Here is a 21,727-nt window from a genome sequence, read left to right as displayed (position 1 = left end):
ATCGTGAAGCAGGCAACAAGCGCTTACTTACGTGCTTCCAGGCGCTTCTATTCACACGGGCTCCATCTTCAACTCACTTCAGCCCGTCATCCGCCATCACCGGAACCCTGCAAAACAAGAGACATCATTACTAAAGACTTTAAAGACATTAGAATTACTCAAAACTTACCGTTCGTGCAGTAAACGACGGACAGCAGTCCTCTGAAGTCAAGAGGCCTGCCCCCCTTATCCAGTGAAGAAACTGGTTACAGCACCCTGCCCCGAGGCAGATGGAGAGCACAGCGTTCACTTACCTAAGGTGAGAGCGTTAACCTTTGGGGTTCTACAGGAGAAGAGAAAGGGAAGAAGAGAGAGACATTTAATAACCCAGTTCCTTAATCCCATATTTTCTATCTGCAGACATCTTACCCTTCGAGTCAGACATACAGTGCACAGAGGTCCAGCCCAAAGAGCCAGCCGTGTGTTACACATCACCTTTGAAGATACGGTATACGCCCAGTCAAGACCGGCGCCTCTACGGGAATCAGGTGAGCGTTACAGTCTGTTGGACGTACATGAGTCAGCAGAGAGAGAGGCCTCTGGAAATAGTTTCACTAATGTAAATAAATTAGTGATTATACCACATGTGATTGTGAATACTTTATGGAAGCATAGCTCACTGGTGTAGGTAAATCAGTGATAACAGCCATAAGTGGCACTCCATATGAAAATGTGGTGTTCTTGAATAATGTAGAAGCCTGAGGCCTCTAGAGATCACAAGAACAGTCTAAACAAAAGAAAGGGGTTTTGTATGTTGGGGCCACAAATAAAGCAAAGAAATTATGCTCATCACTATACCACAACAAAATGCATACCAACTAAATGTATATGTGTACTGAAATAATGCATAGCCACGATACCACAATAATACTAAACCCAATCTGAATGCAAGGAGTGATTGTTGCTAAATTACTTTTATTCTTGGTGGTAAGAAAATACCGCTAGGCCCCAAATCTACACAAAATACCCTACATAACCCACTCGGAAATAGGTCAGGTGAAAGTTCCAGCTGAGCCCTCAGCCGGCGGGCTGGTAGAAGCCTTCACGTTCTCCGGTCCTCTCCTAGTCCGTATTTCAGGTTCTATAGAACCCCTACTGCATGTGACTGTCCCAGGAAATTCACAATTGGAATATGTGCCTTCCAATTGCCCAGGCTCAACTTTTCTTTCCCCCTCAGGCCCTCCTATCCATGCCCTGATTTTCTCCCTAGCTCCTTCCCTTCCTCCTACCCGTGTTCCTCCTCCCACTGTCCCTCTTCCCTTCCTCTTCTGTCCCTCTGATGTTATCAATCTCCCCTTTACTGCTTACTTTGATCCTCTGTTAAATTACCATCTCCCCTCTACTGCTTTCCCCTCTCCCCCCAACCCCCACTAGTCTGGTCTACCCTGGTACTCTCCCCTCCCCGCTCTGCTAACCTCTCCACTCTGATACCCTCCTCTCTACTACTCTCATCTCTCCAATCCACCGTCAACGTCTCCCACAGTCAACCTCCTTCCACTTCCTCAGTTACCTCTCACTATCATTCATACCTCTATGCTCTACCTTACCTTACACACCCTCTTCTCACACCCAAGTACAACTTTTTTTCACCAACCGATGCCTCCCCTTGCACACACACTGTAATCCTATTCCACGCTCCTCTGCCCAGTCCTTCCTTTGCCCCAGACTCTTTGACTGCCTTCTTCTCCCTTGAACTCACCCGAACAACCCACACTGACCCATCCCCTCTGCATTCTTATCCTTCCCCTTTTCCTTTCATTGATTCTCTACCTCAGCTTTTTCACAGGGCCAACTGCTGGCTTCTGTTTTCCCCAGAGGATAGGTTGCAGGCATCAGAAAACATAACAGGCTTTAAGCCCCACCCACATGGGTCAGGCTGTTTTTGGAAATGGGAGCCCACTCACAGTATCATCAATTTCAATGTTCATATTCCACTGAAGCAGAGCGCCTGGATTGTTGGTTTGATGTGCAGCGCTCCACTGCTGTTCTGCGTGTCACCACCTCTCTCTCAAGTGTACTGCCAGTTCAGGTTTCCACCACTAAGAATCCTGGTATTTGAAGTCTTACAGAAAAAGAAAAAGGATAGAGGCCAGTCCATACCAACAGGTATGGGGCAAGAAGAAGTAGTACCCTCATCATTTAAGCAGCACAGATCTAAAGGGACAAAGACTGGGGCCTTCCCAGCTCCTACACCCCACCTCTGAGGCAGGACTGGCTCTGGCAAATGCGCTGGAAGGCCTTCTGCACCAAGGTTGACAAGGTTCATCATCGCTTCTGATGGGGTCTGGTCTCTGACCCTGTCACACAAGTCAGTAAAATTCAGGACTCGGGGAACAAAATGCACACTGGAAAGATCCTTTTCAGCGCGAATATGTTGCTATTGAGAGGGAAGGTTCCATCAAAACACATAGGTTGATCACTTACCCAGCCCTCCCCTTCCGACCATACGGTAGGGAGACTTCCAAATCAGGACTGAAGAGCACTCCCTAAAACGCATATTTGATGAAAGGCCACAGGACGAACCTCTACAAGAGTGGGAGATCAGGACTGGATGGTGTGGAGGGTCGCTATACTAGTCACTAGAGGTGTAGAGGGACCATTTAGTATCCCACATGTGCAACCTGGCCTACAGAAACATGCCTTTGAAGCCACAAAGTCCGAGCCCTCCTGAAACCACTAACAAATGATAAGCTTGGGCTTAGAATTAACAGGCTACCTCTTTTTGGAGCCAGGATATGATCTGTAGAACAAGAGGAGAAGGAGCTAAAACCAGCTACATGGTATCAGACATTACCGAGTAGGCAGGAGATACTGCTGGGGGAAAAGTGCACAGCGCACTGCTAATCTAATTTCAACATGAGATGCACACTAACATTTTGCCCATTATGTATGATGCACTATATTTAAATGTGTCCTATATGTCTCCCAATGTGTCTTTATTTACATTCTCAAACACTGAAAGTTAATGTCACTTGTACATGTTTGAATGTCAACAGTTGACCTGGGGAGCCAAACTATCTCTTGGCTTTAAGCTAACAGGGCTCGCCAAGGGTAGAAGCAGGGACTAAATAGACCCCAACAATTATGAACCCTGCATGGGTCAACACTCGGAGCTGAACAGAATGCAAAGCGGTTCAAGCCACTGATGTTGGTACATTACAAGGAATTAGTTCTGGCCTTCTAGCGACCATAGACCGAAGAGTCCAGTTAAGTGAGGTGGCACCTGTGGCACCCAGAAGCCTGAACGCATGCTCTACACAAAATGCTTTGAGATAGGTCCCAAGTCCAGGCCCAAAAATACAAATACTGAATTATCCTAACAACCCTGAAGCTGCAAATGAGCACTTTTCTCCTGCAAGGTCAAGGTTTCCCAAAGGTCCAAAACATGTTTGCAGTCTGTGGTTTTGTTGGCAAGGTACCTCACCCTTCGAGTTGCTAATGTTAGGGTGTATTGCCAACCATGCCCCTGTCTCACCAAATGTAGCCTCCATCCTGACAATCTCACAAATGTATTACAGATTAGTCCACTTCAGCTGCATTTCAGTGCCGGATTCCGATCTCAAATTCAACATTTAAATGAATAAACTATGCCAAATTAACAGTGATTACAAATGAATCACTACTTTAATGTTATTTTTTGCTGATTTGTACAGTGCCAACTTGCAAAACAGCTTAATTCAGGGTGCTAAATCTGAGACAAAATGGCTAATGAATTGCATTGTACTGTCGCTTATTGTGCAGCCGACGCGAGAGAAATCGGAGCGGCAGAACTATCTGCCATTGGGATTTGTCCCTATTATTTTATATCGGACAACAGTCATATCGACTATATCGCAATAAAATTGGCCCTGATTTGACAAAGGCTCGACGCGTAACCAAGTAGAGGGCTATTGTTTTCATATATAGCTGCGACATATACAGATTTTCCACTGGCGCTGAGTTCTGGAGTCATCCGTTTTTTCTGGCATTTTGTACTGGTAGATACCCGCGTGGGCAGTGATACATTAATACTTCATGCCCAATTCCTCCCCACCTAATACTGCAATGGCACTCAATGTAACAACCTCAGCAGAGTCGGCCCTGCTTCAATTAGAATTTGAAAAGTTCAAGCTTATCCCATGTCAAAGGCAAGCCATCAACACCTAAACTATACACCCTGATATATGTAGATAAACATCTTTTCTGGTCCAGATCTTTACAGACTGCAATTCTGGTGCAGGATGTTTTTACAGCAGCAGAAAGAGGACAAGGCAAGTTAGAAAATAATTGGGCAATGAATCAACATGTTTAACCCCTTCTAAGAGAGAATCTCTTCTTTTTTCTTGCAGAAACAGATGTGCAAGAATGTATTACTAGTAACACTGGAGTATTTGTGGATGAAGACTTGATTGTTTAACTAGTTTTTGTTTGGGAGGGTTCTGTGTCTGCTTGATTTTCTGTATATTGGTTGGGACAAGGTAAGATTTGTGCAATACAACAGCCGAGCATCTACAAATGTACCCTCAAACTACCATTAAATTATCTATTTATGCTCAGTTCCTCTTTCCCACCTATTCTTAAAAGACTAGTAACCGTTCACCACCTGTCAGACTTACAGAAATCTCATGTAATGATTTTTCATCAAGCAAGCTCATATTCCTCGACAGCTGTCCCATCACTGTATTAAGCCTCTTTGCATCATATCTACAGGACAACAGTTTCCATTCCAACAGTCAGTGTAGCATTCCAGCCTGGCACTCGTTCAAATGGTTTAATTTGCATAATGGCGCCTCTTTCTTCTCTTTCGGTGTGTTGCCTCCCCAAGAACCGAAGAGGACCTTTCTGTCATTTCCTGCCCCACCACTCAACCTCAACTTTCTCAGACAGAATGTTTTACTTAAACCTTCAAATTCAGGTGGTAGGTATTCTGCATTTTCTCTTGATGTTTTCACAGATGGCACTCAACCACTCAAGGGTTTGTATTGGTATTTTGGGGGCCCTATATCCATCCCTCCCCCTCTCGTCTACCGTGGGGGTTCCTCCCGAACCCAGGCATCCGTAATCCCTCATTAGTGCTGTGGATCAGTGACCCCTACCAATTTATTCCTGGCTTCTTCTAATGGTGGCTCTCTAAATGCAGGCTATCTAAACTCACTCAGGGACTTACTAACTTTCTGTACTATAACCAATGGCTAGTGTTCTGAAGGGAGATTGGGTAGTGGCTAGCACTCACTCGATTGTCTTCAGGCTACTTCAGTCATGCTCACTCGCCCCTTCTTTTCTACCCTTACATCTGCTTCCCTCTGCCTTACTCCTTCCACCAGTTCTCCTTCGATGGGCACCCGGATCTCTTGTTCAAGTACTCATAATGTTAGAGTGACTCAGCTACTGACCTTGTCACAATGTGTTAATTAATGTGAAACGAGAGCTGACAGTTCCTATACCTGTTGTAGTCGCTGGTTCCACAAAGGCTGGGCCGGTAGGGACAGCAACTGGTCCACAACCCCAGTTTCTCTGTACCTCATCACTTTCTTTGTCTGAGGGGCCAAGTCCAGGGAGGTGATCAGATCGGAATAGTTGGTCACTTGGGTGAAGATCTGCCTACAGTCCAGCTGCCTGGCATTGCCCGCAATAAGGTTGTGCTTCCTGCTTCCAAAGGCTTCCCTTCCTGCAAAGATATAAGAGAAAGGTTTAAAGACAAGTTTATTTATTTACAAAGCAAAAGAACAAAGTAAGCATAAATCAGGCTAAACATATGAACTTTTTTCTTCTATACATGTGTTCAATACTACCTCGAGTTATGATACTCGCACCAGAAATCAATCTTTCCATATTGTATAAATGCTAAAACAGAACTCTGATAGAAAGCTGAACATCTAGCCAAGTCCACATTGTAAGGGTGTAGAAGGAGGAGACCAACTCACAGGTGGCATGCGTTCGGGCAAAGACTTATTTATAGCAAAAGAAAGAAGGAAACATAGCTATGCCTAGGTTCTGCCTCAACAAAACACTAAGGAAATGTCAGAAGGTCCGACAAAGTGTCCACCGTCCAGCGTCTAAATCCTACTTCTATTTGTTACACTTATAACCAAACTAAACTAGATTTGTCTCTTCTGGGTCCAGAAGAATGTCTCCATTCTTCTGGGTGGGTACGGTTCAAAAGGTAGGCAGAATGTCTCCCTTCCACTGACCTTACTCAGGATTCTCTTGACAGATCAATGTGGTTGGGGGAATGCATCCTTTCCTCTGGCCTTTCTCAGTCTTCTCTTGGAGGTTTAACAAAGGTGGGGGAATGCCTCCCTTCCCTGGCCTCTCTCTGGCTTCTCTTATATACATTTTATTTATAACATTTATGTAATGCCCAAACCGAGCAATATCAGAGCGTTTGGTACAATAGGCAAATGTAAACGATACAATTAATGAAGTAATTAGTCGTGTTAAAAATTAGTTCAGGTATTAGTTGTATTTGTCGAACAACCATGTTTTTACAAGTTTATTGAAGGCAGTGTAAAATTGCTCATTTATGATGGAGGCAGGAAGAGAGTTCCACAGGGATGGCGCAATAACACAAAAGCTGACGCTTTGTTCTTGAATCAGCAAGATGCTAGAGCTGGATCTTAGTGAGCGTGCTGGGAGTTTTTGTGCAATGCATCTTGATATAGATGTGCGTTTCCTTCTAGATGCATCGGTGTGCAATAGACAAAGTTTTAACGTCGACACAAGTTTTGATGGTTAACCAGTGGGCTTCACGTCTGGTTGCTGAGATGTGGTCCGATTGTTTTAGGCATAGGGCATTGCGTAAGGCTTTGTTTTGCAACAGTTGTAATTTGGTCAAGTTGGACGCTGAAGTGCCCACCAGGAGAACATTGCAGTAGCTCAGTTTGGTAAGGATAAGTGCTCATGCTTGGTGAGAGGAATTGCCTGCTCGGGGAGATGAGCATGCCTGTGTACACTGTGGCTGATGCTAGGGCATTAATATGTTTGGTCATAGTTCGCTCGCTTCCAGGTGGATTCCCAATGTTTTGACTTGTTTAAGGACCGGGATGGATGTACCATCAATGCAAAGGGTAGCAAAGGCTGCATCCAGGTTTTTGAGCTAGTAGGGGGAACCAACAATGAGGAGCTCAGTTTTGTTGTCGTTTAAGCATAGGTTATGGGTGGCCATCCAATTTTGGATAGTGCTGTACACTATGTTGATTGTGGCAGTGTCAAGGGGTAGTCACCACTGACAGGGATGAGTGTTAGGGTATCATCAGCAAAGTCAGTGTAGATGATCCCCAGTGAATTGAGAAGGTCGACGGTCTTGGCAGTTCAATGTGGTTGGGGAAATGTCTCCGTTCCCCAGGCCTTTCTCAGGCTTCTCCTGGAGGTTTACCAAAAATGGGGGAATGTCTCCCTCCCCCTGGTTTACTTTGACAGTTCAACAGACAGCCCAGGTGTACTGTCCTGCCAGGGACTGCCTTGGGTCCCAGACCTCTTCACAATGGTTTCTCACACACAGGTCCCAGACCCCTTCGTATTGATGTCTTGGTTTTGGATCCCCAACCCCTTTACAATGGTTTCTCACACACAGGTCCCAGGCCCCTTTATATTGATCTCTTGGCTTTGGTTCCACGGCCCCTTCCACATTGGTTTCTCCCAAGATCCAGAGGTCCCTGGGCAGCCCTGTACCCTTTCTCAGTTCTCCCAGGCTTTCAACTTTTTCTCTGGTCTCTAAGTCTTTCATCATCTCTCCTTCGCTCTTGCCTGTGGTCGCGCTGTGTTACGCGGCTCTGCTTCACTTCCGTGGAGTCGTGCAGTGCGTACTTGCTCAGCCTTGCCATGAGACATTCTCCTGTACCAGGGCAGACTGCTGTGTCCGATTCCAGCACTTCTGCCACTGGCGGTGCAGGTAGGGACATCTTGACTTCCCTCCCCACGTCCTGGCCCACTGCTACAGGCTCGGCTCGCCCCCACATGGGAAAGGACTTTCACTTGCAGTGTCGCCGAGGAGGGACTGACAGCAATGTTACTCTATCTTTAGGCTGCTTGAGGTTTGACCACTAGAATGTTCCACCCAGTTCTCTGAGTGTTGCATGGTGGCTCCGCAGCTCTTCCTAGTCACAGTAATTTGTGCTGGAAATCCAACATAGTCAGCCCTGCTCTACCTCCTCCCAGTACTAGGAGGGAGGTGTGAAAGGGGTGGATGAGTGGTGGGAATACCACGTTGGCCCATGATGTTCTCCCTGTATCCAGAGGGGGAATCCCTAACCATGAGATCCTCCCGCTGAGTACCACTGCCAGGGGGACAATTGAGTAGCGGCCTCATACCCTGGACACATGGATACATGAGAAGAATCTCCCTCTTGGGGAGAAGGGATGACATCATAGGATTCATCACAAATATGCACTACTTATTTGTTATGTATGGCTTTCACAAGATTTCCCATTCTGAATGATGTATTATCATGCTTGGAGGTCATGCCAGAGTATAATGGAATTCGTAATTGCATGTTACGATCCCACAGCAAGGGAATATAACATGTTACGCCAGTATTTGTTTTTTCATTTTTCAGTTAATGCGGGGTAAGCTAAGAGGAAACCTCATTCCTTTTTTGCATAGTTCCCTCATGCCTTTCCTCTTCTCCTCCTGCCATGTTGACCCCCAGGAAAATGCAACAGGTGAAAAAGCTATGCAGGGGGGAGAGGAGGAATACACAACATCAAATTATAGACTGGTATCTTTCAAATACTATTCCTAGTCAAACTCAGGGTCCTGAATGACGACAGACAATGAGAGACCCCTCAGTGAAATCATTCCTATAGGTAATAGCAACCCATCTATAATTCTATATATTGCAGTTTTTGTATTCGCAAATATCAGTGACAACACTTACTATGAACTATAAACGGCCATTGACTGTCCTCAACAAAACATAACAAAAAGAGAAAGGGGGAAAAAAAGAAATCATAAATATTAGTCTTGTTCACCCAAATTTCTGTGCCTGGTTTATGTGCCACTCTTGCATTTAGTGCTGTGAGCGAGAGGGTTAAAAAGTCCATATTTAGACTGTTGGGGCAGATTCTCTCAGACTGTGAAATGCAAAGGGTGAGACAATGACCAATAAGGATGTAACAGGTTTTCCCTTAAGCAGTCAATGGTTTACTTAGTGGTTGTGGTACTGATTAGTTAATGATAACATTTAAAAAGTGTCTCAAAATACAGTTTAATACATGAAATCACCAATAAGACTAATATCCACATAGAAATGTTTAGGAAAGTAATGCTTTATGTTCCAAGTTAATTAATATGGTCTCCAGGGTACAAGTGCAGAATGTTTAATGTGATAGTTCCAAGGTCATGACCCTATGGTTAGTGGTAATGTCTAAAATCAAAGGGACCATTTGGTGCCACCCCTGGGTGATGATGGCTTGGGGGCACAAGAGGACATGTACACACTCAACTGGGAGTTTGTCTCATTCAACTCAAAAGGATAAGTGTACTGTTTTACATCTAGTTGAGTGGATGCTGTTCCTGATGCTGCTGTACCTACAATGTTGACCCTCACTACCCATAGGAAATATATACATCCTCATTTGCCTAGGAAACTGTTAAAGTGCCAGCAGTCAAAGGATTAGGAGCACTCAAATGTTAAAATATGGTTCAATAGTGTAATCCTGCCTCCATTGCTCCCAATCACTGCCTGTCCAAACGTCAGATCATTGCAAGTTTCAAGGTCAACATTGAGTTTCCTATTCATCAACAACATTTCCAGTGGAAATGTAGGTGTGTAAGCAGGCTGTTAACTGATGAACCCCTTGAAAAAATGCTGAATCACAGAGACTAAGAACTAACAACACTGGGGTACAATGCAGCTGGCAGGTTCTAAGACACTCCGGATCAAACCATACCATAAGGCAACGGATATAAATGCATTATGGAGGTACGATCGTTTCCATCCAAAACACGTAAGCAACTATTGACCATTTGGCCAATTTCTAAGACGAAGAAAGAACAGTTTGACTAAAGAACTGTTTAAGGATGAAGCAATGAAATTGAAGGAGAAATTAACCCAACGAAGATACCCAAAGCAGTTGGTAAAGCAGGCCTATAAAAGAGCTTCTAATATTTATCAGTATGCTCTATTAGAATATATACCAAAGGAGAAGAGCACAGAAAACAAGTGTTCGTGAGTACCTTCTCAAATCTATCAAACAGAATTAAAAAAAAAGATCATTTTTTAAAATTGGAGGGTGTTTAATACAGCAAGTTAAAATCTGACCTCCCCCCAATATGTGCATTGAAGAGGAGTCAAAACTTGAAGGACATCCTAACCAAAAGTGACATTCGTTTAGCTCCACTAACTGCAAATGTTGTGTACTAACTTGAGAAGTGTGGAATGTGATTTAGGATTAACAACCTTGTGGCAACAACGCTCAGTACAAATATATATGTAAACAGCTGCATATAGGAAAGACAAAAGTACGAGCAAGAATAACGGAACATAAGAGTTGTATAAGAAACAAAACTATCAATGCACCCTTGGTAAACCATTTCGAACAGTATAATTGCAAACCAGAGGATCTACGCTGATTTACAAACTAATCCGCAGTGGGGACCCAAGTAGAGATAAATACAAATTGTTGAGAAAAGAACAGGAGCTTATTTTCCTAACCCATAGGGATCAGAACAGGCTCAATGAAAATATTGGGTGGATCAGTTTAAAATAATGAATGGTAAAAGCAGAGTTGTTTGAGCCATTAGACAATCATGTACTGTAATTGAACGAGCAGGAAAATCTGATGTACGTCATTACGGCATCCGTTCCTTTCCTTGAATAGTAGACTTCATGCTGTTATGTTAAACTCTTATGGTGTTTATAAAGTAACGATATCTTAATTTCTCGTTTGCTTAAGTTCACTTCCTACATGTACATCAGAATTCGGCACGTTCCCCTTGTCACAGAAAAGGGGATTAGGAGTGGCGCCGGTGGCCAGAGTCAGGCGAGCGCATGCACCCAGGGCCGCGCCTCTAAATTTAAAGGGGAAGTAGATTTTTCTGGTGAAAAAAATTCCGTCTCCCGTCCCTCGTGAGGGACGCCCATACAGTATGGAGGAAAGGGGACGGGACGTAAGATTATCGTCTGCACGTCCTGCTGCAGGGTAGCCATACCTCCCACTGCCATTGCTGCTACCGGTTGTGATTGTATTTTGGCTGACCCACGTGTATTGCGCCTCTCGAGTCTGTGTTACTCTGCTTAATATGTGGTGGCTCCTTGCTTGCACCACTTCTGTGTTTAGCTACCCACCAGGTGTTGCTCCCACGACTCCTCCAGCTATGTCGCCAGGCAGCAGCAGCCCGTGTCTCACTAGGGGCCACTCTCGTGCTTCAAGGCATCTGTCCAGTTCACCTCTCTGCTGGCCACTGCTCTTCCTAGATGAGGTCACACGCGTGGCTCTTGTGTGTTCCCTCCCCTACTGTGTCCCACAAATGTCTCCACTCCTTCACTTGGTGGGTGATCCCTCTTGTCTGTGTCCCGCCTCCCCCTGCCCCCTTTCTGTGTGTTTATTTTCCCGTGGTTGCCAGGTATCAGCTGCTGTGATAGCGCTACAGAGGGCCCGCCTTCTCCTCACGGTCTCTCAGAGGATCCACCTCTGCCAGGTTCCCTTCTTGTCAGGAGGGGGAGCAGGCCCGAGACGTGCCCCGGCTCGGCGGCTCTGTTTTTGCTGGTGCCCGCAACCTCCAAGCTGCAGTCGTTGGCCATCCCTCGGCCTCCCGAGAACTTGCGTGTGCCACAACCCCCGCCAGCCCCCAAGCACCCAGCCACTCCATTATTGTTGTCGGGGGGGGCTGCTCCTATCACAGTCATTTCAGTCACCGCCGGGCACTGTCCTTCGCTGGGTTGGCCTGCGGCTACTCCTCTTCCTCCATCATTCCGTGGCCCCACAGGCTGCAGCACCTCTGGGCCGATGCAGCAGGCTTATCACTTGATTCTTCAGGGTCGCTCCTTCCGAGACGTCTCCCCTCCGGGACAGCGTTAGAGCCCAGTGTGTGGCCATCACAAATGCGGGGGATTTGCATCACAACTGCTTTGTTCACTTCGGCGGGGTGTGGAGCTCCCAACTCACGCGGCCCTCTTGGTCCGCGCCCCCTAGCGGTCTCCGACATTGGCCAAGTTTAACTGATTTTAGAATCCATTCCAAAGCCTGTAAGTATTTGTCAACATTTGATAAAACCTTCAAATGCTCCTCCAAAAAGATATCCCTTTGTACTAAAAGTGTTACCAGTGATGTGAATGTTAACTGCATCTCTTAAAATTCTGGAGCTTGCTACTAGTAAAGTGACTTTCTTTTGGAAAACTTGAATTGGGTATTAATCATTCTATGCTCTCAACTATCAAGGAGCTCCAACAAAACCATGTTAGGAAAAGCATCAGATAGTAAAACTCACAACAATCCGAGAGCTATAACAAAATCACATCATCAAGGTCTCTGCATTACTCCATACCCAGCAGATACATTTTCACCACTTCATATCTCTAAAGGTGAATAAAAAGTGGGTGGCGAGGCAAACAAATACTCAAGACCTAACACACATTACAAGAGAAAAAGCCTATCGCCATAACTTGACGGCCATACAACTCATTAAAGAACATCTTCTCGGCAGGATAGCTCAGGGGCAACACGCTCACCTTGGAAGCAAGACGACACGGAGCAACACAGGTTCGATCCCCGGGTCCGCGCTTAGAAAGCATGTGGGTATTAAGTGCGTTATAAATAACCTATCATAACATATCAAACCGTTCCATGTGTGATTTCTTTTTATAGATTTTCCAGAGTGCCACCAGGCACTGAATATAACTTTGTAGATCTGCTTGTTACTCAACTTCCTGTGTCACACCATTTGCTTCTTTGCCGCCACCAGACCCATGTGGAACCACAGTGCCTGACAGCAGCCTAAAAGAGAGATTCCTCTGAAATTATGGCATACAAAAGCCCCGGCTGATTTAGGAACAATTTTACTCCACACCAAATCCATCCTGCCATGTTCTTCACTGGAAAACTGTTCTTTATTCCCACACCCTATAGCATATGGTTAAGGGTTCTGTCACAGAAAACACACTGATTCTTTGAGACAGTTCAAGGGTTTGTATTTGTGGGCCTTGGGGCCGCCCCCTCTCTCTCGTCTGCCCACAAACCACTTCCCTAATCCCAGGCATCCGTCACCCCTGGACAGTTCAACCAAATTGTAACCCCTACTATCTTCCTTCACCTACAGATGGTTTCCCTATATGTAGGCTATATAAACTGCCCCAGGGACCTCCCAACGGGCCCTACTGTATCAATAAGTGAGAGTTCAAACAGGAATTTGGAGAGTGCCTTGAAATTGCTCTTGTATTTAGGCTAAGTCACTCACACCCAACTCCTCTCTACTCTCACTACCACTCCCTTTAACTTACTCCACTCACAGTTCTTCATCCCTCTGTTGTTTCACTCCTCCTAATCTCACCTAAAAACACTTCGCATTCACTCCATGCACCAACTTTTTCTACTCGCCACACAACCATGAACACTCAAATTGCAAAACCCTTTCAATCCTAAACCAATACCTCACCTGGTCCAACAATCTCCCCCACAATCTTCCTCCTCCTTCACTCTAGGTAATTTCCTGCTTCCTGTCCCTCCCTTAATTACCCCCTCCTCTTTAGGGATTGGTCACTTTTCCTACCCATTGTGAGGGATCAGCATTCATGGTGGTTGTTCTAGAGTATTATTGAAATGATAAGGGGTTGGAAAATGCCTCACTGACCCGAATCTAGGGGGTATTTCCCCACCTCAACCAAAACTAAGGGACTGTCAAGTGTCAAGATGTCCAAAGCAAAAATATCCTGTGTCCGAAATCCTATCCTATCCCTCACATTCTAAAACTAACTCTAAGGTGTTAAGGGTATTGTCTTTTTGCTTAGAAAGTACACACATTTTCGAGTTCTACAAAAGTTATACCACCAATTTAAGTTCCAAATTGACAATTTTCACAGTTCCAGAGGGAATGGCTCCCTTCCCCAGGATTCTCTACATCAAAACAAAAGTTCAAACAATAACCAAGTTCTTTATAGTTCAAGAGGATAACTCCATCCTCCTGTGTTGCAATTATCTCTAGGGGAAAGAACTCCCTTCCCCAGGCCTTTTGCACATTCATACAATAGCAAATCTTAAGGGCACGAGTATTCCTTACGATTCTTCTTTCAAGGTAACAACTTTGGTGCGGGTCCCAGACTTCTTAAACACCTGGAATACTCCCCTGCCAGGTTCTTTTATACAACACAATTGTTTATAGGTGCAGATCCCAGATGCGCTCTTCGCCTCTTTCTTAATTCAGTAGAAGGGGGCATGGGTCTCCCCTAAATTACTTTATAGCAAAGCACTGTGACAATGAAGACAACATTGATTCCAATGTGGATTACCCTCTTTCCCCACTCTTGGCAACCAATTCCCTCTTTCGATGTCTCTTTGCCTTAATTGCAGCGTTCCTTTCTCCCATCTGAATTCACTGACATCGTCTGCGTTCTCTCGCTCCAATTGCACACATTTGCGTACTCGCCTCGGTATCTGCTGAACTCGAGCATCTTTCTCCTCTCAGCAGCACATAGCATTATCGCTCCTCGCATTGGAACAAAGCCTGTCCTGGCTTCCAATTACCGCCGCAACTTTGGATGTGGGTGGTAAATGGCACTGGTTTTGCGTGTGATGACATGCATACGGCAGCAGTCGCTCCGTTCTTTTGATATGAACTGTGTGCCATTATCAGTCACAATCACTATGGGATAGCCCTCTCTCCCACACAATTGCTCAAGGAAATTTACTACTCTACCTGAGGTCACACTGTCACTAAAACCTCTGCCCATCAAAGTGAGCAGATCCAACACTCACACCATATGGGACCCAAAAATCTATGCCAATTTTGTCCCACGGCTGTGTGAGAGTATCAGTTACTGCCATTGGACACTTTCTACTTACACACACTCCGTCACTTCTCTTGCAAAGGATACAATCCCCATCCGCCCTCTCGACTTGCATTTTGCTGGTTGCCCACCAGTAGTCGTTGCAAAATCTTTGCTTTGTCTTTGCTATGCCCGTATGCCCTTCATGGCTCAATTCAACCAGGCGCTTCCTGACACCTTCTGGGGGAATGATCTTCACCTCTCCACAACAGCCCATTTTCAATCGATAATTCATCCTTCACCTCCCATAGGTTCCTGAGACCCCAAGACTCTGTCTGGCTTTTGTTGAGGTCTCCTCTTCACACTGCACTCATCAATTGATCCAAGCTGACATCATTTTGCATCTCTCTCTCCCACTATTCCCTAGAGACTGTGTTAGCGATCTCAAAAACAACCTCATTCTCTTCATCTACATCATCCTTCTCAACATTGGTGGCCTTCCTTGACAGACAGTCGGCAGCATGGTTTTCCAATCTTGGAATGTATTTAACGGTACAGTCATTCTCCTGGAGGCGAGAGACCCATCTTCTAATCCTTTGACACCTTATCCAACCCCTTCGAAGTGGCGAGAGACCCATCTTCTAATCTTTTGACACCTTATCCAACCCCTTCGAAGTGATGATCTCAACTAAGGGTTTATGATCCGTATGGAACTCTTGCTCCCCACGCAAAACCTCTGAACTTGTCTGTGGCCCACTTTACCGCCAGAGCCTCCTTTTCAAACATGGCATAATTATTCTCTGCTCCTTTCAAAAGCCTCGAGGCAAATGCTCTCAAGAATTCTGTAACGCCTTCGAGCTGGGTCATTACTGACCCCAGACCCACACTGCTAGCATCCCTTGTGATGATTTTTGTTCTTCCTCTTGTAATTCTGCCACGTGGGAGTTCTTCCCTCATGTGAGATGCAAAACCGTTAACACATTTCAAATAATATTCGGCCATCCCCAAGAATGTTCGCAGCTGATCTCTACTTGTCGGTGCAGGCATTCCTTCAATAGCGTCCGCCAATTTTTTTGGGGGCGAATCCCTTCCTTCGTTATGACATGCCCAAGGTATTCAATTTCACTTCTGTTAATTTTGACTTTTCTCTACTGAGGGGCAACCCTGCTTTGTGTAGCTTTTTAAACACTCACGCCAGTCTTTTATTGTGAGTTTCCAGATCGTCTGCATAAACCAATATGTCCTCCTGGAAGAAAAGGACTCCCGGATCGTCATTTAATGTTCGATACATGATTTTCCGCTGCGCAGATTAGTCCAAAGGGCATCCGCTTATACTGAAACAGGCCCTCAGGCATTATGAACGCAATCAAATGCCTGGATCTGAATTTCACCTGGTGGTAAACTGCGGTGAGATCTAACGTTGAAAAAAACTTGCTGGAACCATGGTGGAGATGATCTTTTGGATATTGGGCAGTGGATGTCTTTCCGGCACAATGCATTTATTAAGCTCCCTCATTTCTAAACAGATCTGTATCTTACGCAAACTCTTCCACACCATAACAAATGGAGGGACCCACTCTGAGGCATCAATGCTCTCTGGCCTGTTGTACAAATTTCTTCAGTTCCAATTTAACTTTGTCTCTCATTGAGAGAGGAATGTTCTGCATTCTTTGCGATACTGCTCTACAGTTATCTTTCAGTCTGATCTGGCGAACAAACCCTCGTTGACCCCCAACTCTGTCTGTCTTGGAATATTTCTTGCACTGCACTCATTCTCACTGCTGACGCTTCCACCGATTTTACTACATCTTCAGTATTGGGGTCAAGTTTGACTTATAGGTTCTTTTGGTGTGTCCAGTTTAGGAGAGGCGCAACTCCCTTCTTTGAAACAAACTTTTCCAGAGGTGTTCCTTCCTTTGAAACTCAGGGCAGCATTGAACTACCCCACTAAGTCTGTGGTCGCTCTGCCATATGCCCTCTGACATATGTCAACCTCAATGATATACTCGGGTCCCATCTCCACCCAGATTTTCTCCGGCATCAATGTATACTTGGCACCCGAGTCACTCATCATCATGGTGGATACACCACTTACACAGACAGTGCTTTCGGGCTATCAACCTCTTTGTCCACTATTAAATGGATACCCTCCTCCTACTCTCCTTCGCTGTGATCTCTTCCAATCCAATTAGTGTTTTTTCTGACTTGGCAGCATCTCACCAAGCGCCTTTACCCTTTGCAAATTCTACAAATTATCTTTAAAGCAGGGCATTCTGGGTCATTCGCCCAGTGGGATGCACGGTCGCACCTGAAGCATCTCCTTGTGTCACCACAACCTCTTCCTCGAGAGTTGAATCTTGCCCTGCCCTCAAAGTCCTTCTTCCTCTGTACGGTCTCTCGTATGAAGACTTCTTCCTTTCTATGGAACCGCCATCTCCCACAGCGACAAATGAGTTGGTCGGGGTTATTGAAGCGGTTGCCTGTTTGGGTGCGTCAGACCGCATGCTCGATTCCTTCGACCTAATCTTCAACATCTTATCACACTGTTCTGTGTGTTCGACTTCCTTTGCAAAGTGCAAGACGGTGCCCTGCGGTGGATCATCTTCAGACCACAGTTTCTCCCTAACTTCACTACTACTGCACTCCAACATGAACTAGTCTTGGTCTCTCATCTAGTTTCTGGTTAATCTTGCATGTCCTGGCCATTTTCCTTAGTGCCGCAATATACTGCTCTAAACTCTCTCCCTCTTCTCGAGTGCGTTTCCCAAATGTATAGTACCACACACTACATTTGCATAATGCTCAAAATAATGTATCCACCTTTTCCAAGGAACGGTGGGTTCTCCGACTTCTGGTAAGAAGAAAGGAAGTAGCGGAACACTGTAGAGCCAGGTCACCTGCACCCCAGAGTTGACACCGTAATTGCAAGCTCAAAAATAAGTGGTGGGTGATGTGTTAATTGCACTCTGTGTGTACTCTATCTGCTACTTGTAAAGTTCCCTTTTTCCCCTTGCAAAGCAGTGTTTGGGGAGAAATTAACAAAAATAGAGTAATGTAGGGGTGCCAAGAAAGCCAACTTTTTAAAATATTTATAGTTGTGGTCCACTTATGCTTAGGTACCGTGACGTGAAGGATCAGTGTGGAGCTGTTAGCTCATTTGGTATGTCATTTCCGCTAAAATAATACTGCGCAGTGCGCATGTCGAGCAGCATGTGGGCACTCCGGGTTTCGTGAGGAAGACTCCCAGGTCCTGCTGGCACCTTGCCGGCAATGGAGAAGGGACCTATCCCCTGCTGCGTTGCTCATCTCATCCTCGTCACCAGTCTGTAAAGACTGCTAGCACACAGAGCGAGGTAAGGGCTATATTGTACAAGTATGTTTATTGACATCAAATGTATAACATTAAAATGGGAACTGTAAAGGAGCCCCGCTGGCACCAGCCATATCCTTCTCCAACCATCTCTCTGCTGTGTTCCAGCCTTGTGAGCCATGCAGGAGAAGGGTTCCATGAGACACAGCAGGATAGGCTCACGAGAGAGCCAACCCTAAAGCATTTTTGTAATGAGGCCTGGCTGGAGAGAATTATCTGCAGAGATAAATACTTGCACCAATGTAGTGGTGGAGGACATGAACTTGAGCCCTCCATGCCTGCAGGGAGGTCTGAAGGACACAGTCTCTGGTCTTCAATTTTACATATATACTTGATTAAAATAAAAGTGAACATTCCAACCTTTCCCTAAACTACAGGGTTTCCCTACCTAACAGAAACTTACTAGGGTGCTCGTCAGTTGTCAGTGAGTCAAAAAAGGAAGATTGGTCCGCTGTCCAAACTAATCTGACCTGACCCTACCACTACAAAAACAACTAAGGAATAGGAGAATTACCCTCTTCTCCTGTGGGCTGCTTTCTCAGTAAGTTCACTTTAGTAAAGTAAGTGTGAATTGCATCAAGTCGTATAGTTCAGATATTGTGCTCTTCAACTTTTGAACAGTGTCTTTTAGATGCTGGTTTTCCCTTGGGACAATTCTATTCTTCCCTTGTTAGTTAAACTTGAGAAGTTCTCTATTCAAAGTCCAATCATCTTCTTGTCTATGACGAATGGGCTTATTCCAGTTGTAATTCTCACTCTTCTTAGGCATTTCCAACACTTGGTCTTACTGGGATGGATATGAATGTTCCATTAATTATTCCCACTATTATCCACCAGTTGGTCCTCACAGGGACAAGCATGATTGTTCCATTAACAAGTCTCACTCTTCTTATATACTTCCAATACTTGGTCCTTACTAGGATGAGTATGAATGTTCTCTTCGGTCCCCCATCCAAGCCTGCCGCTCTCCCCATTACCCTTCTGTCTCGGGGATTGCATCCCCGGGTCTGGCATCCAGACAGGGCCTCCTTCTGCGATTGTCAGGTTGGCTTCTTGACTTTTTGCTTCTTCTTTGTTTGGCACGCTCTGTGGTGCCTTCAGGTAAGTGGTCTTGGCGTCGTTAAGGGATTCACAAATCCAACGGGTTTCGGTCACGCCACCACTTCTTACTCCGATACTCCTGGGACAATGTGCAAGTCCCTCGACATCTCCTGCTTCAAGTGTTCTTGAGCGCAACACGCTAGTTTCCTTCAGCTTCGCTCCCACAGCAGATTTGGAACCCCCAGGCTTCTGTCCCTCCCAGGTCTCCTCCTCTCATATTTATGACACGGCCATGGGACTTCCCAGGCAGAGCGTCAAAGTCCTTTTTTGTTCAGCTGGTACTCTGTATTGCTCCAGTGGTTTTCTTCATCTCAGTACCAAACAAATATTTATTTTCAGGTTTTATCAAAGGTTATATAGGACAATAACATATATCCGCTTGTTCTTCATGTTTTTTTCTAGCAGGTTTTATTTGCAATGGCAATAGGTGGGTTGGTTAGGGAGTTCCTCATCAGAAAGTGAGTCCTTGTTACCAAGGAGGAATCTCTCCCGGTGAGGTCCCACTTGACTATACCCCTAGGGAGGGTATTGCCCTAGTCTCACAGGAAAAGGCTGGGGAGAAGTGACTGAATCATGTGACTTGTCACAGCTGCCACAGTATAGTATACCTCAAGGATAGGGGTGGAATTGGATGAATCCTTGATAGGTATCTCGTACCCTAGGCTGAAAAGGATTCCTGTCCCCTCGAGACAAGGTCTGGTTACTGGCTTTCTCACAGTGAGCATGGGTTGGGAGCATCCCCAATGTGTGTCACTATATAGTAAATCCAGTTTTGACATTTCTTTTTGAGTGAGGCTAGTACAGCTTAAACAGAATTTTATACAGGATAGGTTTTAACATGATCACCAAATTACTGGTATGCATGGGCCAACACAGATCATACAACCTGTCCAGTAAAATTGTGTCTCCTAGTTTCTGTTCCTGCTCCTCCTTAAACCGGCTCCATCCATCCCAGAAAGTCACCTCCACTACCTGCCTTCTCAGAAGTGCTCTCCCATGGGAGGGCTATTCCTGAAGTAATGCATCATTGCTGGTTCCGCAAGAGCAGGGTTACAAACTTCATTTTGCATACCTAAAAAGTTGTGGGTCATTCATTGATATCTCTGATCTCATTACATCAGCATCAATCGCTAAACCCAACAAACATCTTCCTTGGTGGGTTCCACTTAACAGGAACCCAAGCCACAGAATACACATGGGATGGTCTCTATCCTCTCCAGGAATCCAAGAACATAAAACAACATATACTAAAAATCCACATCCATTAATGAAACCTATTTGACATGGCCTTCTTTCTTCCTCCTGTGGTTAAATGCCTCAACCCAATCCCAGTCGACTGGACAGACCACACTGAAATCCCAATCCTTCTTAAGCCCATCCTCCTGACAAATAAAAGAACAGCGTAGGAACACTGTCTTACTGCAACTCCTTGAAGAACTTCAACTTGGAAACAATAGGACACCGTTTTGCAACACTGGCAAAACCGTAACAATTTTATTTATTTGTAAAGGGCCGAAGGACATCCGGGTGCTGTTTCACTGGTTACATTCATCTTATGGAAATGGACAACGCTATATCCACTGTTGCATATATCTTAGAACAGTTGGGAAAATAGGGAGACAAACACACATGGCCAAACAAGGCGAGGAAATATGCACAGATAAATAGACATGTACACAATTATGGCCAGCGCCATACTGGCACTTAAAGTGCAGTCAGTTCAACAATGTTCCTCTCTATTGTCAGAGCTTGGGAGCCACTTAGGCAAACAGCCACACCATTAGGGCCTTACAGAAGTGCTGGTATGAGGTTTCCGCTCTTGGGTCAAGGGGGAGGGCGTTTCCACTAGTTTGCAGCAATTGCGGGGAAGCTTGCCCCTCCTCCCTTTACTCAACCTTGTGTGGTGCAAGACAGTTTGCATAGGAGAATCTTATTGGTCTGGTGGATTTAGATCTTTCAATGTTCTGGGACAGGTATTGGGGGCATGTGTTGGATAGGCATTTGCGTGTGATGGAGAGCGTTTTGAAAATTATCCTTTCCTGAATGGGGAGCCAATGGGCTTTTTTCTGGTGGCTGAGATATGATCTCTTTTGGAAAAGTTTAGGGCAGCTCGCAAGGAGTTACTTCGAATTACCTGAAGTTTGATAAGGTTCGGTTTGGAAGTTCCTGCGAAGAGGACATTGCAGTATTCCAGTCTCGCTCCAATAATAGCTCTGGTGATGGTTAGGCAGCTGATCGGTGAGAGGAAGTGTCTAGCCGCATTGATCAGTTTCTTGTTTATGTGGAAGAAGAGGAGATTGCTTTAACTTGTTTGGTG

General features: G+C 45.3%; 1 protein-coding gene across 1 annotated transcript in view; it reads right to left on the bottom strand.

Moving 5' to 3' along the window:
• LOC138567558 (uncharacterized) overlaps positions 1-21,727 on the bottom strand; it is a 1,087,151-nt gene that overhangs the window by 566,017 nt on the left and 499,407 nt on the right. Inside the window, exon 5 of the mRNA XM_069645895.1 lies at positions 5,463-5,682. Within this exon, the coding sequence (XP_069501996.1) occupies positions 5,463-5,682 (220 nt within the window). The remainder of the gene's footprint in view (positions 1-5,462; positions 5,683-21,727) is intronic.

Source organism: Ambystoma mexicanum, chromosome 2p, assembly GCF_040938575.1.
Source record: "Ambystoma mexicanum isolate Mex_15411 chromosome 2p, UKY_AmexF1_1, whole genome shotgun sequence".
NCBI classification, from domain to species: domain Eukaryota; kingdom Metazoa; phylum Chordata; class Amphibia; order Caudata; family Ambystomatidae; genus Ambystoma; species Ambystoma mexicanum.
This window is presented reverse-complemented; position numbering and strand designations above follow the sequence as displayed.